The sequence below is a fragment of the Nannobrachium achirus genome, assembly GCF_963921795.1.
Source record: "Nannobrachium achirus genome assembly, chromosome: 17".
Lineage (NCBI taxonomy): Eukaryota > Metazoa > Chordata > Actinopteri > Myctophiformes > Myctophidae > Nannobrachium > Nannobrachium achirus.
In genome coordinates, this window is record NC_137824.1 from 50,117,442 (window position 1) to 50,131,552 (window position 14,111).

The 14,111-nt window shown below is 39.0% G+C and overlaps 1 protein-coding gene across 1 annotated transcript; it reads left to right on the plus strand.

Annotated features, from left to right (window-relative positions):
• The first annotated feature begins 343 nt into the window (after positions 1–343).
• Positions 344–13,877, plus strand: qdpra (quinoid dihydropteridine reductase a). The gene is made up of 7 exons (XM_080745429.1): positions 344–484; positions 639–731; positions 986–1,082; positions 1,516–1,656; positions 8,197–8,305; positions 10,428–10,511; positions 12,031–13,877. The coding sequence occupies exons 1-7, from the start codon at positions 401–403 to the stop codon at positions 12,131–12,133; spliced, it is 711 nt and encodes a 236-aa protein (XP_080601555.1). The 5' UTR covers positions 344–400; the 3' UTR covers positions 12,134–13,877.
• The last annotated feature ends 234 nt before the right edge of the window (positions 13,878–14,111 follow it).

The window sequence follows — 14,111 nt, forward strand, 5'->3', positions numbered from 1 at the left end:
TCAAAATATATGCTAATATCTGAAGTCATGTGGCCAGAGGAATTTGTCAGGGCACATTTACAGTTAGATTTGCATCAGGTGGATTTGTCCAATATCATTGTCCATTGACAATAAAAGAAGGACCTGCGTCTAAATCTTTTTTAACAGTGTATGTATGGCAAGGTTAAAGCCAACCTGTTGCTCTCTCTCTCTCTCTCTCTCTCTCTCTCTCTCTCTCTGTCCCTCCCCTCTCTCTCTCTCCCTCCGAGTCCTCTCTCTCTCTCTCTCTCTCTCTCTCTCTCTCCCTCCCTCCCTCTCGTACTTTATACTCTCTCCCCGCCCCCTCTCTCTCTCCCACTTATCTGCTGTTTTGCACTGGAACAGCAGCTATTTACTCTGAGCACTCGTCAGAGAGGAAAGCATGGCTGAAAAGCGGGTTATCGTCTACGGTGGAAGAGGAGCACTGGGCTCTAAAATTGTTCAGCATTTCAAATCCAAAGGATGGGTGAGTGATTAACAAACGTTCAGCGGTTCAACATATAGGTCATTTTGTTGTTGGATGATGCTTGATGAAGATGCTTAAAGTTACAACTCTTATTTTAATTTGTCATCATACTTCACTAAACTCTATCCCTTCCTCACTCTGTCTCTGTTCATAGTGGGTTGCCAGCATCGACATCAATGCTAACGAGGACGCAGATGAAAATGTGCTTGTCAAGTTGTCTGAATGCTTCACGGAGCAGGCGGGACAGGTAGGGTTATAGACCAGCTGACCATGGCCAGAACTCGTCAAGAAAGATGATAGGCTACTGGTAAAAGTCAGTTAATTCAATTTGGCTGGTACTGATGAGCAGCTGGAAAACCCTACATTTTGGTATGCCTAATTTGACATTTTAACAATTGCCATGTGAATAAAAAATAAATTCAATTCAAGTCCAGTATGGAGAGAGTATTTATTATTCAATTCTTTGTGATCTGACTATAATGAGATGTGTTATCTGTGTAGGTGACAGCAGATGTGGCCCAGTTGCTAGGGCAACAGAAAGTGGATGCCATCTTGTGTGTGGCTGGAGGCTGGGCTGGAGGAAACTGCAGTTCCAAAGGTCAGAGCGATGATGCACGTGCAACTGTCACCACATAATGTTCTTTCTTGCCTTTATATGCCTATATCAATTATTTTCTTAGTCACTAGTCTATCGATTAGGCCTACTTGTACCATTACTCGAATAATCGATGTGCATAGGCCTATATTTTATACGCGTATATATCAATGAATCAATGTGAAATAATAGATGTTTTTAAATAATTTACGGTACTATACTTAAAGCCTATTTTATATATTATTGTATACATAATAGGACAAATATCTGAGCTTATATTAAAAAATCCCCCCAAAAATGATTATTGTTTGTTCAAATCGATTATATATATATTTTATATAATTGATTAAATTGATTTGTTTGATTAACTATTACACCCCTATTTGCAGCCATATTAAACTGTACTCTTAAAACAAATTTCATGTGTGTCCATTAGACTTCTACAAGAACACAGACATGATGTGGAAACAGAGTGTGTGGACTTGCACCGTCTCCAGCCATCTAGCTGCTCTCCACCTGAAGCCTGGAGGTCTGTTGACTCTACCCGGGGCCAAGGCGTCCCTCGCTGGCACAAGTGGTAAGGAGTGGACAAGCAAATGGAGCCTGGCATTGATCACGTGGGATCACGGACACGTTCCCCACGATCATGTTAGTGATCCCACGTGATCAGACTGTCTGTGCAAAGTCAGGCTAAAGCAAACTTGTTTTTAGGGATTGGACGATATGAAAAATTCATATCACGATTATTGTGACAAAAGAAATCGCGATTTACGATAATATCGCGATAATCAAAATCCATTATCCCGGGGTGAAACATTTGCCAAAAATGTGCAGATCTACAAGCTCACAACGCGTCGCGTTGTAGATCGGCTATTTTTTGGCAAAGGTATTTGATGGAGTGGAAAAAGAAGACCCAAGTACCTTTTACCAATTATAGTGGGTTTAAGTGGTACCAGATATGCAGCTCTGCAAATAAAAGCTGAATTGATCCCAGTGCATGACGGAGGACGATATCACAATATATTAAATCTCCACAATACGATTATCGTGAGTGTTTTTTATCACGATAAATGATAATATCGCTTATCGTCCCATTCCTACTTTTTTATCACTGGTCATGATGACCAAGGTTTAGCTATTATATCAAAAGAATGTGCATGTGTGCACATGTACGGTACATGACATTGGATACTATTATCCATACGATAACTTTTCTGGGCTTACAATTGTAGGGAAAAACCGTGTTAATCGGTTTTCAGCTTCTTCCAGCTGATGGCTGCTCAGGTGGTTTTGAAAAGTGCCCAGGCAGGAGCAGTTAGGGGGTTAAGTGTCTTCTTACTAATGGGTACGTCCGTCGGCACATAGTCGGGGCAAATTCGCAGGAACAATGGAAGCTATGTGCAGTAACGGCAAAGAGATTTGGTGTAGAGGGAAAAGAATAGGTGGCCTAGTAACCCCTGGGGGACTCCAGTCAATGAAGTAGATAGGATTTAAAGGAGTAGTTCTCCCCCAAAACTATTTTAAAAAGTATTATTTTTCTATTGATTACTCACGTCATGGAGACTTGAGTTCAATAATATTTTTTGTTTTTTGTTGCATTCCTAAGACAATTGATTATAGTAAACTTACCATGACGGTTTCCCCATCCAGTGCCATTCATTTGGGTTCCCATCCAGGGCCATGCATTCGGGTCCCCATCCGGAATCAATGTGGGTAAATTGACTATAATCATATTTTTGTCTTAGGAATGCGGCAAATACAAAAAAATATTATTGAACTCAAGTTTCTATGGCATGAGTAATCAATAGAATAAAAGTCATTTTGGTTATTACATTATGTGGTTACCCAGGCTGAGCTACTATGCAGACACCTCCAGCTTTTGATAATTTGACAGACAGTGGTATACGATTCGTCCATTGCCAAACCCACAAATGATAATAATAAAAAAAATATCAAAAACACACTCAGCGCTCACTGACCATTGAAGCATTGTGGAGTATATGGGTTCATCCTGTGTCTCCTTCCTCTGAAGTTTAATTCCTGTTGTCTAGTTCAATAAAGAAGAAGAAAAAACAAATACAAAGGCAAGTATGTCCACTTGGAGTAGTTAATAGCCATTGACATACTGATTAGTGGCATAGGAAATTGTTCCAGACAATTAGGAAGAAGGCAAGACACTGACAAAAACTATTACTGATGAATCTCTGTGGTTGTGAAATGTGGGCGTCCTAGCCTTGTTCACAGAAAGAATCCCCAGTGTTAGTTTAACTCTGAGAGTGTAAAGGTTGGCCCAAATGCATCCTTACCAAGAATTACACTATGATGAGGGCTTTGTTGTCTATAGAGCAGTGGTTCTCAAACTTGGGGTCCGTCGGGACCCCAAGATGATTAGCTTAATGTAATTTTTTTCTCTCAACGGTAAACAAACCAATGCAGAGTATAAGAGTATACAGGGTAACTGCACAATATTTATCTGTGGAACTGAGTCACATTAAATGTAATACCTACAATTCCGTGTGCTTGTCAGGGAGGGGGTCCCCAGTTCAAATATGTTTATTTTGGGGGTCACGTTCTAAAAAGGTTTGAGAACCCCTGGTATAGAGAGCAGGATGGATCACTGTGTGTTGTCCGAAAAAAAAGTGTTACCTGACCAGCTTGCAAGTTGCAACATGCTACAATATAACTTAACACCAAATGTGTCACGGATATTAACTAGCTGTAATACAATGTAGTTTAAACTGACTCTGTCAAAGTGCAGACTCAGAAGTTATGATTTTAACATTAAGTCATAACGTTTATATTCTATATTGCGTTCTTGACTGTTGTAGTCATGTGATATAAACCTTCTGATTTGATTCCCTGCTGCACTCAGGCTGCTGTGGTGTGTGGACTCATGTGATGGTCCCCCCCCCCCCCCCCCCCCTCGTAACCAATCCTATCCATGTGACGTGTTTATGCATTTTGCTCATTAAATACACTCAGGAAAGTCATTGTGCTTTGTAGCAAATGCACCTAATATACACAAGACAGAACACACTACATATAATATATAGTGCATGAGGGGCGAAGTGGGGTGGGGTGGGATACAGACCAAGGCCAGGCTAACCATGCTGGCTATACAGTATACACTGATGTTGTGCTTAGATCCTACAATACAGTATACAGCAATACAATACAAACCCTCTCGCTCAGCAGTCACAGCACAAGCTGACAATCCCATTGGCTGACGGACCTGAGCGGAGGATGACTCAGCAGTTCTATAGTGGATTCACCACATTATCCCCCTCACATGTGGACCCAGTTAAAGGACACGGTGTAGTGTTGTTCAAATTGAGAGCATGCCTGAGCTCCTACTCCCATGTACACACTTCCATTTAGTGATGTTTTGATGTCATGTGAATCTTCACAGTACAAAGGGGGTAAACGCTTTGTGCTCTGACATGATGGGATCGAGGCAATGTTAGTAAATGAGTCTGCTTAGAGAGTAAATGGTGTGATACAGTAACCTGCTCTTAATGTGACTTTTCCCATCCAGTAGTTAAACCAGATTAAGGAACTGGACATTACGTAGAAGTAGGAACACCTGCACCATTGCCAGGGGCCCAGGGCTGATTGTTTTGGAATAGTTAAGAAATTCAATTGGCATTAAACATGTTAATTCTTGTGTATTTATTATTTACCCCAAATTCATGAGGACAAATTCTGCTTTAATACCAAGTCACACAAGGAAACGTTCAAAGACAAATATTGGAAAAGGCCTGACATAGGACATAGCCTACTATGTCCCAACAGACATAGTAGAGAAGTACAGGGGCAGACAGAGCTATTCTGTACTGATCCTCCCCCTCAGTAGGTAGGCTTTGATCAAACATGTTGAGCAAACAGGAATGTTGATCTAATGAAAGACCAGATCATCTGTGCTGAGGAAAGCAGGGGCGGAGATTGCGTTGACAGATACTGACTGAATAACGGCAACATAGATTGACTTAAATTGTGTTTTACTTTTTATATAATTTTTCAACGTTTACATTGTTTTGGCATTTAGCTGAGTGACTTCATAGCTACTCTATGACAACAGTAGAATCAGCCTCTTTCAATCAGACATTGCAAACAATAAAGTAAGTAATTTAAGGGTCAGAGTCACCACACTCAGGATTTTAGCCTGCAGGATAATGGTAGAGTTGTGTCTTGCTGGAAAAGGAGATTTTAAAGTTTTCAAGTCAAGTGAGGGTTAACAAACCATGTGAGTGACCTTGTGACCTTGTGGCCTAATATGTATGATGTGGAATTCAGCTTGATCCTCAGAAGGTGTCTCAAACCTCTAGTCCAGTGGTTCTCAACCTTTTCAGGCCGCGCCCCCCAAAATAATCATTTTTTAACTCAGGACCCGCCCACCCTGACGAGCACCACGAATTGAGGCATTACATTTTGTATAACACGGTAATAGTGTGAAAATAGCTGATCTACATGCTCACAACGCGTTGTGAGCAATTGTGTCTATTTTCACAATTTCTGTCTTTAATATTTGACGATTTGGCCAATTCTTCTCATACAATCTAAAGTGAGTCCTGGCAGCGATGTACAATCTACAATACAAATTTCAGTTTCAGGTTCATTTAAGCACTTAAGCCCTGAAAAAGCAAGGTCTTAAGCACACCTGACCTGATCAGCTCAGAGACGGGTGTTTAGGCAGGGATCAGACGTCTAGATTCTAGACTGGTCATTTGTGGGTCATTTTATTGTATTCTGACTCTACACAGTAACTTTATTTAGACAACATTCACGTCAACTCTCCTTTCTGAGAGACAGATGTCACAAATAGCCGATCTACAAGGTCAATGCAATTTTTGAAAATTGTGTAAAAGGTTTGAAATAGGGACCCCAGGTTGAAACTGGTTAACGGTTCTTGTGTCAATGTGTCTTCTATCATTCCTTCCTCTTCACTGATATTAACATATATGTGTGTGTGTGTGTGTGTGTGTGTGCGTGTGTGTGTGTGTGTGTGTGTGTGTGTGTGTGTGTGTGTGTGTGTGTGTGTGTGTGTGTGTGTGTGTGTGTGTGTGTGTGTGTGTGTGTGTGTGCGTGCGCGCGTGTGTGTGTGTGTGTGTGTGTGTGTGCGTGTGTGCAATTGAGGAGGAAGACCACTGTACATTCCATAATAATACTTTGAATGCTTTCAAACATCTTTTGTTTTGGCAAATGAACAATGTGTATGCTGTGCATGTTTGCAGGTACAGTATGTGTGTCTGTGTATATGTATGTATGTGTCTAAAGTGTACAGTATGTATATGTGTGCATGTGTATATTGACTCACACAACCCCACTCATAAGTTTTTGGTCTTTTCTTTCTTTTTCTTTTTTTTTTGGCTTTTATGCCTTTATTGATAGTTGATTGATGTATTTATCACAGACCACACCCGTACCACACCTGCCTGTATTCAAATGGTTATGATGTGACCCATCATGTATGTACTCTACAGTCACAGTGCTCTCCCTCCTCATTTTTTTAAATTTTTTTTGCCTTGGATTTTTGCCTCCTTGCACTCTCCACTTTTGTCTCAAAGAAATCTAAAGCCTAGCAAAAAAGAGAAGAAAACTGAGAATAGAAATAAATAAAAAACTTGAGGAAAACACACCACCCCTTTCTCCCATTGGCCAATTCTTCAAATGTCGCTTAGCTTGTCTGTCATGTGATTGGTGGAGGGGGTGGGAGACAATCTTTGCATTCTTTTAAAACCCTGTCTAAATGGAAAATGGCTACATATTGATTCCAGATGCTTTTAACTACAAAACATTCACACAATTAAGCCTAGCCTGGGGCTATGGAATAGATTGGTGTGTAAAGCATAGACAAACATTACATACAAGACAAGAAGCACCAGGGTTTGTTTTGAAGCTAATTAATCAGAGCTAATCTAATCTACTACACACTTCTAATCTGATCTACACTTGTTCTCTAATGTCTTATTTTAATCCGTTTAGATCTGGAACACCTATGTTGTTATACCTTTCAATCCGCCGGGACACCTTTTATTGTGTGTAGTTGTTATATATGGTAGAGTATATAGCAACATTATAATTCATATTTTTAAGTTATTATTTTTTTTTTGTAAACTTGGGTCAGGATTTACAAGGTGTTTTTAGAATCGGCCTCAAGTCTAAATGGACTAAGAGTATTGTCTGCTGTCTAACGTAGTCTTCTGTCTGGATGGATGGTGTGCAATATCTTGTTGCATTATGTGTGGTGTGCTGTTAATCCAGGTACTTTTGGTTAAAAGTATAACGTTCGGCTGTCACTAAAACAAATTCCTTGTTTGAATATTTTGGCAATAAAGAGTTGCTGATTCTGTCTTCAATGTATAATTAAAGGGGCACTCCACCACTTTTCAACCTATCTTCATATAATAGGTCCTCACTAATGTTCATGATAAAATATCACAATTTTCTTCTACTCAGTTTGGGTCTCATAGGAGAGCTGTGGGTGGGTCAAATCCTTCCTACCGGTGACATCATCAATGGGAAATGCAAGCTAATAGAAACTGCAGGCTTTCTATTCCTGGAAAAGTTGCAATGTTAAAGTGGAAGCCATTGTTCTCGTGATAATAAAAAAATCTTATTTTTGTTTTCAAAAATATTATTATTATTATTTTTTGTCAAACGATGATGTCACCGGTAGGAAGGATTTGACAGCTCTCCTATGAGACCCAGACTGAATAGAAAAAAATTGTGCTATTTTATTATGAACATTAGTGAGGACCTATTATATGAAGACAGGTTGAAAAGTGGTGAACTACTCCTTTAAGGGCACAAATAACATACAAACAATGAATCAACGATTAGCCATTCATATTCTACAAGATTATGTTTAAGTATCCTATCTGTCCAAGCCATCATATGTGTAACAGTGTGATAGTGTGGTGAAAGGCAGGTGTGTTGCATGATTGACTGCTATAGATTGATTAAAAAGTCAACAAATGTTGTATCTCTCCCCACTCCTGGGACCCATTCAAAGGGGTTATTATTCACATTCACATAATGTTACATGTTGTCCACGGCTGTCCACAAGCAGAGATTCCCTCAGAACAATAAGATACAACATTGTGTCTTGTATCCTTAGGCATGGTGGGCTATGGCATGGCTAAAGCTGCTGTGCATCAGCTGTGTCAGAGCCTAGCTGGAGAGGACAGTGGTCTTCCCTCTGGAGCCACCGCTGTGGCTATACTACCGTGAGTACTGCGTGCATGCTATGCAGCATAGGTCCAACAGAGCACGATTCGAACACATCTCACAACATGCTTTCTTGTCCAAGTAAGTTTGCACATGCAAGAACTTTGACTTAGTGGGGTGCTCATAAATCTGACTTTGAACATAATGCAATGTCAATGTTAAAACAATCAATCATAGTAATAATAATAGAGACGCTAGGTTTCATATATATATAATAAATACAAATAATAGTGTCATATTCAGTTGTTCATCCGATTTTTGCTGATTTGAGTGTGTCTTAATTCTAAATTGACATTTTGAATTATCCAAAATTTATACTCGCCACTAGACAGTCTCAAGTCAAATAATCACACATGATTTTGCTTATGGCTTGTTCACTTTAGCCATGTTCACTCTAACATAGCAAGAAGCAACCAGTAGTAAAGTGAGCAAAGATAAAAAGCACAGCGCCTTAATATTAGATGCAACACGTGTCCCTATAGTACGATCATGTATAATGTATAATGTAAAAAAGTGTGCTACGGCAGAAGAGGTAGAAGAGGAATATTTAATCACTCACTGGAGGTTGCACACTGTATGTCTCTTCCATGTGACTGATTGATTTATACTTTAGCTATTGAAAAATAGCAGATATACAAGCTCACAGCACTGCAGAGCTTGTAGATCTGCTATTTTTGAAAAGTTGAGAAAATCTCCAAATCTTTATATATATATGTATTTTTAAAGCGAACAAACACTTGTAACAAAAATGTTGCTCCTGGGCGGTCTCTTGAAATAAATATTGTGGTCAAATACATATCATTTTAGGGGTCCTTGACATGAAAAAGTTTGAGCACCACTGACATAGAAACATAGGTTTTTCAGAAACCTGTTAGGATTTAGGAGTCATTATAGAATCGGGTCAATATCTACAAGCTTGCAGCGCGGGGCCTCGCTGTGCGCTTGTATATCTGCTATTTTTGTAATAGTTAAAGCATAAAATAGTTACACAAAAGATAGTTTTCAAGAGACAATAAGGTGGCCGCACACACTGATAGCCAAATTGACAATATTTTATTCTGGACATAGAGAAATGGAAACCAACGTTTTGGCACATGGTATGACTTTAATATTACGTCATAGCCTTATTGATTTGTTCACTTAATGTAGACCAGTATTTGTGCATTGTCATCATGAGAAGCGAGTATTGGAGTATGTTTGGGGGGTGTATCTCCCAGTGCTCTACTCGCTGAATGGAGTCCACCCCTCCAGCTAGCTGTCACATCTGGTCAGCATTAGCCCCATGACTTGCATTTCTGCTACAGCAAACCCCTGTCCACAGCTTGAGCAGTAGTATGTATGTATGTACCGGTATGTATGTATGTATGTATGTATGTATGTATACATACATACATACATACATACATGATACATACATACATACAATACATACATACATACATACATACATACATACATACATACATACATACATACATACATACATACATACATACATACATACATACATACATACATTGATTGATTGATTGATTGATTTATTAGACAAAAATGAGAACAGTACACGTATAGTCAATACAATTGAAATGTAGTACAGTACAAGTACAGTTAAACACCCTGCATAAAAGGAACATCCCAATAAGACTTGTCTTTTTTACGTTGGAAGCCCTCTGTATTTAATTCATGACATAATAACATACATACGTACATATGTGTGTGTGTGTGTGCGCATGTGTGTATGAATAGTATACAGTAGCTTATACAACATTAATAAAGCCTACCTTAAAATGTTGTTTTAATAACAAAATTTTAATCATATATGTCTCTGAGTCAGTTGAAGAATGTTACTGTATATAAATATTTATGTTATTATATTTTGCATGGTACCAATTACACAGTGTGAAATGCTGCAGTCTGCTAGCCGTTCCTCTCCTCTCCTCTCCTCTCCTCTCCTCTCCTCTCCTCTCCTCTCCTCTCCTCTCCTCTCCTCTCCTCTCCTCTCCTCTCCCCTCCCCTCCCCTCTCCTCTCCTCTCCTCTCCTCTCCTCTCCTCTCCTCTCTCTCCTCTCTTCCCCGCTTAGCCAGAGCTGCTTGCTGATTGTCATCTGGCTTCATTTGACAGGGTTACCTTGGATACGCCAATGAACAGGAAATTCATGCCTGACGCAGACTTTGGTTCCTGGACCCCACTGGACTACATCGTAGAGTGAGTGTTGTTGACGTCATCGCTGTTACGTGTTTCAGAATAGTTTTTACATAATCGTAATTTATTTTGTCATTGTCGTTTACATGTTAAAACATTTTCAAAAATAGTGGAAATACTGTAGCAGATCTACAAGCTCACAATGTGTCCCATCGCGATGCGTTGTGAGCTTGTAGATCGTCTATTTCCACTATCAACGTTCTTTTATTAGTATAAAGTTGTCAAATATGTCAGTCATTTCTTTTTATATTTAGGTTACGTGTCATATCTGCCATGTGCAACTTCAAAGCCTACAAGAAATGTAATTGTCAACAACAAAAACACAATGAAATCGTTAATCGCAATTATTTGAGTGACAATTAATCGTTGTGTAAAATGTCATAATTGTGACAGCCCTATGTCGACCATAATTTACAATAACAATCAGATTAATGGATGAGCATACCTTCTGCTCAACAGAGTGTAAATTATATATAATATGTGACAAAACATAAGTATACAACATAAAAATGTGAAGACAGTGAAATGTCACTATTTCACCACAAGATGGCAAAATGGATCCACACATGATGCTGGTTTTGTCTCTAGTTATGTTCAGTTATAAGCAAACAAGTGATCTGCTTATTTATTGTATCTTGTTACTACTACTACTGTTTTCCGCTTAAATAATACATTGTGGCTTTGATGACCCATGACGACACCAATTTCCAGATGGATTAGGAGCCAGCTGTGATCATAAAGACTATTATGAATAATGAATCACTTACAATTAAGTCATCACTTCCATTGAGACAGACACACTGACTTCATTTGGAAACAACAAAGTGACAGTAAAAAATAATTACAAAAATAGAATTTGTTTTGTCTTCTGGATTTCCTGTAAAACATTTAGTACCATTTCAATTTATATGATTGATTGATTGATTGATTTTTCTTTATTAAAGTGTCATGCTTCCAAGGAAGCCCAGCCCATATGGACTTACAGGACACTTTTACATTTCATTTAACAAAAAATAATTCACCGACATAATTCACACAAACAATGATCAAACAAATAACCAACTTTAACACTCAAGCTACTATTTGAAAAGCTGAGACTGTCTTCTACTCCAGGCTCTAGAAACAAAATGTGCCGTCTTAAAGTAAATATATATATATATATATATATATATTATATATATATATATATATATATATATATATATATATATATATATATATATATATTTACAGTCATTTCTAAGAAAAAATTGGAATATGCAGTGTTTGTAAACAAAAGAACAGCTCGGTTGTGAATCTATCTTTTTATCTTGGTCTAGTTTTTATATATATTTTTTTTATCATTTTACTTGTTTACTTCTGCGGCGTCAGTTCAGAAAAAGCTAAGATATGGCATGTTGCCATACCTTAGCAACAGGCACGATTACAGAACATTTTATTATTTTCCCCTGTAGCCAAGGTATGGCAGCTGCCATAGCTTGCCATACCCAATTGACGCCTCTGGTTTACTCTCTGGCTCCAGGATGTTCTTCGGCTGGGCTTGTGGGGTGGACCGGCCCGCCTCTGGCAGTCTGATGCAGCTCTTGACCTCTGGAGGAGAGACCAAATCTGTGGCCACGCAGTAAACAACACGCCTCTATGGAGATGGGAGGTGGAGAGAGAGATGGCGGGGAAAACATAGACAAGGAGAGAGGGAGAGACGGGGAGAAGGAGGCAACGAAACAGAGGTAGAGAGAAGGAGAGAGGAGTGGAGGGAGAGTTTGGAAGGAGGTGAGATAGTGATTTAAGGAAAATTTACACTTTGTTGACCGACAGCGTCGCATGCCAAGAACAACATATTTTCAACAGAAGATTTGTTGTATAACATGGTCATTTGACAAAGTATTTAGCCTTATAGAGAGTGAGACAGGAGGGGTGCCAGAGAATGGGGATGCAGGAGAATCTTCTCCTTATGCCTCATTCACATACAGAAAAGCATTACAAAAGCAGCCGCACAGTGCCATCTAGCTGTGGTTTACAATGGCTGGTTTCGAGGGAAAAGAAAGAAGAAAAAAAAGCAGTTAAAACATACTAGACTAAATTACCTGGTGAGTGTTAAAGTAACTCTAGAGCTTCTTAACGTTGAAACGTTACAGAAACACACATCAAACCAGTCTAAGGGTACGGTCACACTGAAGTTTAACTCTAACTATAGAGCATCGCAGTTTAAGCCCCGCAAAAAGAAAAAAGACGAGGATACAAGTTGTACCCTTGTCTTTTTTTCAGCTTTCTAATTAATCGTTGCATGCAAAAAATAGTGTTTTTTTGTCATGATTCCTCACCAGCCGGGGTGGCTTTGTCAGAGGCTTAAAAGACGTTTAAATAAATACTTTATGAAATGTCTATGGATGAAATGCATGGGGAAAACGCTTCCGACACCAGAGTGAGCTTAAACTGCGATGCTCTATGGGGCCGGCTTCATTTGCACGCTCTGTTCCCGTTGAAGAGCATTGGCAGAATCCACCCTCATAGGTAGAATTAAACTCTGTGTGACCGTGCCTTAAGTGGGTGATTTAATGTTTATTCTTTTATATGAATGAAACACAGAAAATTAGTTTCCATTCGGTTGTGACATTTCATTGTTTGAGAATGGTGGGAAGCCTTAAAACACATAAACCCACCTGGGGGAAAAAAGAAATATTGAACAATATTGTGCCTGTAGTTTTCCACATGTACAGAAGTAGTACATGATGTATGTAACATGTGTCTGTGTGTAATAGTATGTTTGTATTGTTTTCTGAGCCTCTCCTACTGTGAAAGGAACCCGATGTTGAAATAAGCCGCTGTCTTCTAACAAACGGACAATCTGTTCTAGAGTGATTTGGCCTCATTGTATGTTTGTATACCAGTACACTAGTTCAGTGTTTCTCAACCATCTTTGGTGTGCCCCTGAGAAGGGTCAAGTGTGCCCCTTGAAACTGCTTGAAAGCCAGTATTGTATTTATCATTTTAAAAATGATTTAAACTAGTGAAAACAGCCGATCTACAAGAACACAACGCCTCGCACACGAGGCGTTGTGTGCTTGTAGATCTGCTGTTTTCAAGGAGTAAACGACTAAGGAGATACAAGGTTTCTTACCGAAAGTGACGATATTTACACCCCGTATTATGTTGGTGTGCCCATGGATTCTTGGGACATGAAAAGTGTGCCCATGCAGAAAAAAGGTTGAGAAACATTGCACTAGTTCAAGTGCCCCTGCCTTAGTCCTGTGTGTTCGCGTCAACGAGTTGATCGTGCATTGTCTAGTTATTACGGTAGTAATCTCTCTGTATTTGTATCACACTTACCATAATAAATCATCAAAATAAAGGAATATATGTTGTATTAAGCTTTGAATTTGGACACTCGACTTGATGAGACTTTCTTTTCTCTGACTGTTTTCCACAGATTCTGTACAGTATGTTGTGGAACGCACAGCTGTTGATGGACACAATTGGTGTTGCAGGAATCAAAGCTGTGGATTTATGGTTAGTCTATATGGAAAATATCTATACAATGTATTGCCAACTTAATAAGACTATAAAATACTGTAAATTATTGCAAAACCAAAAACAAACCCTAAT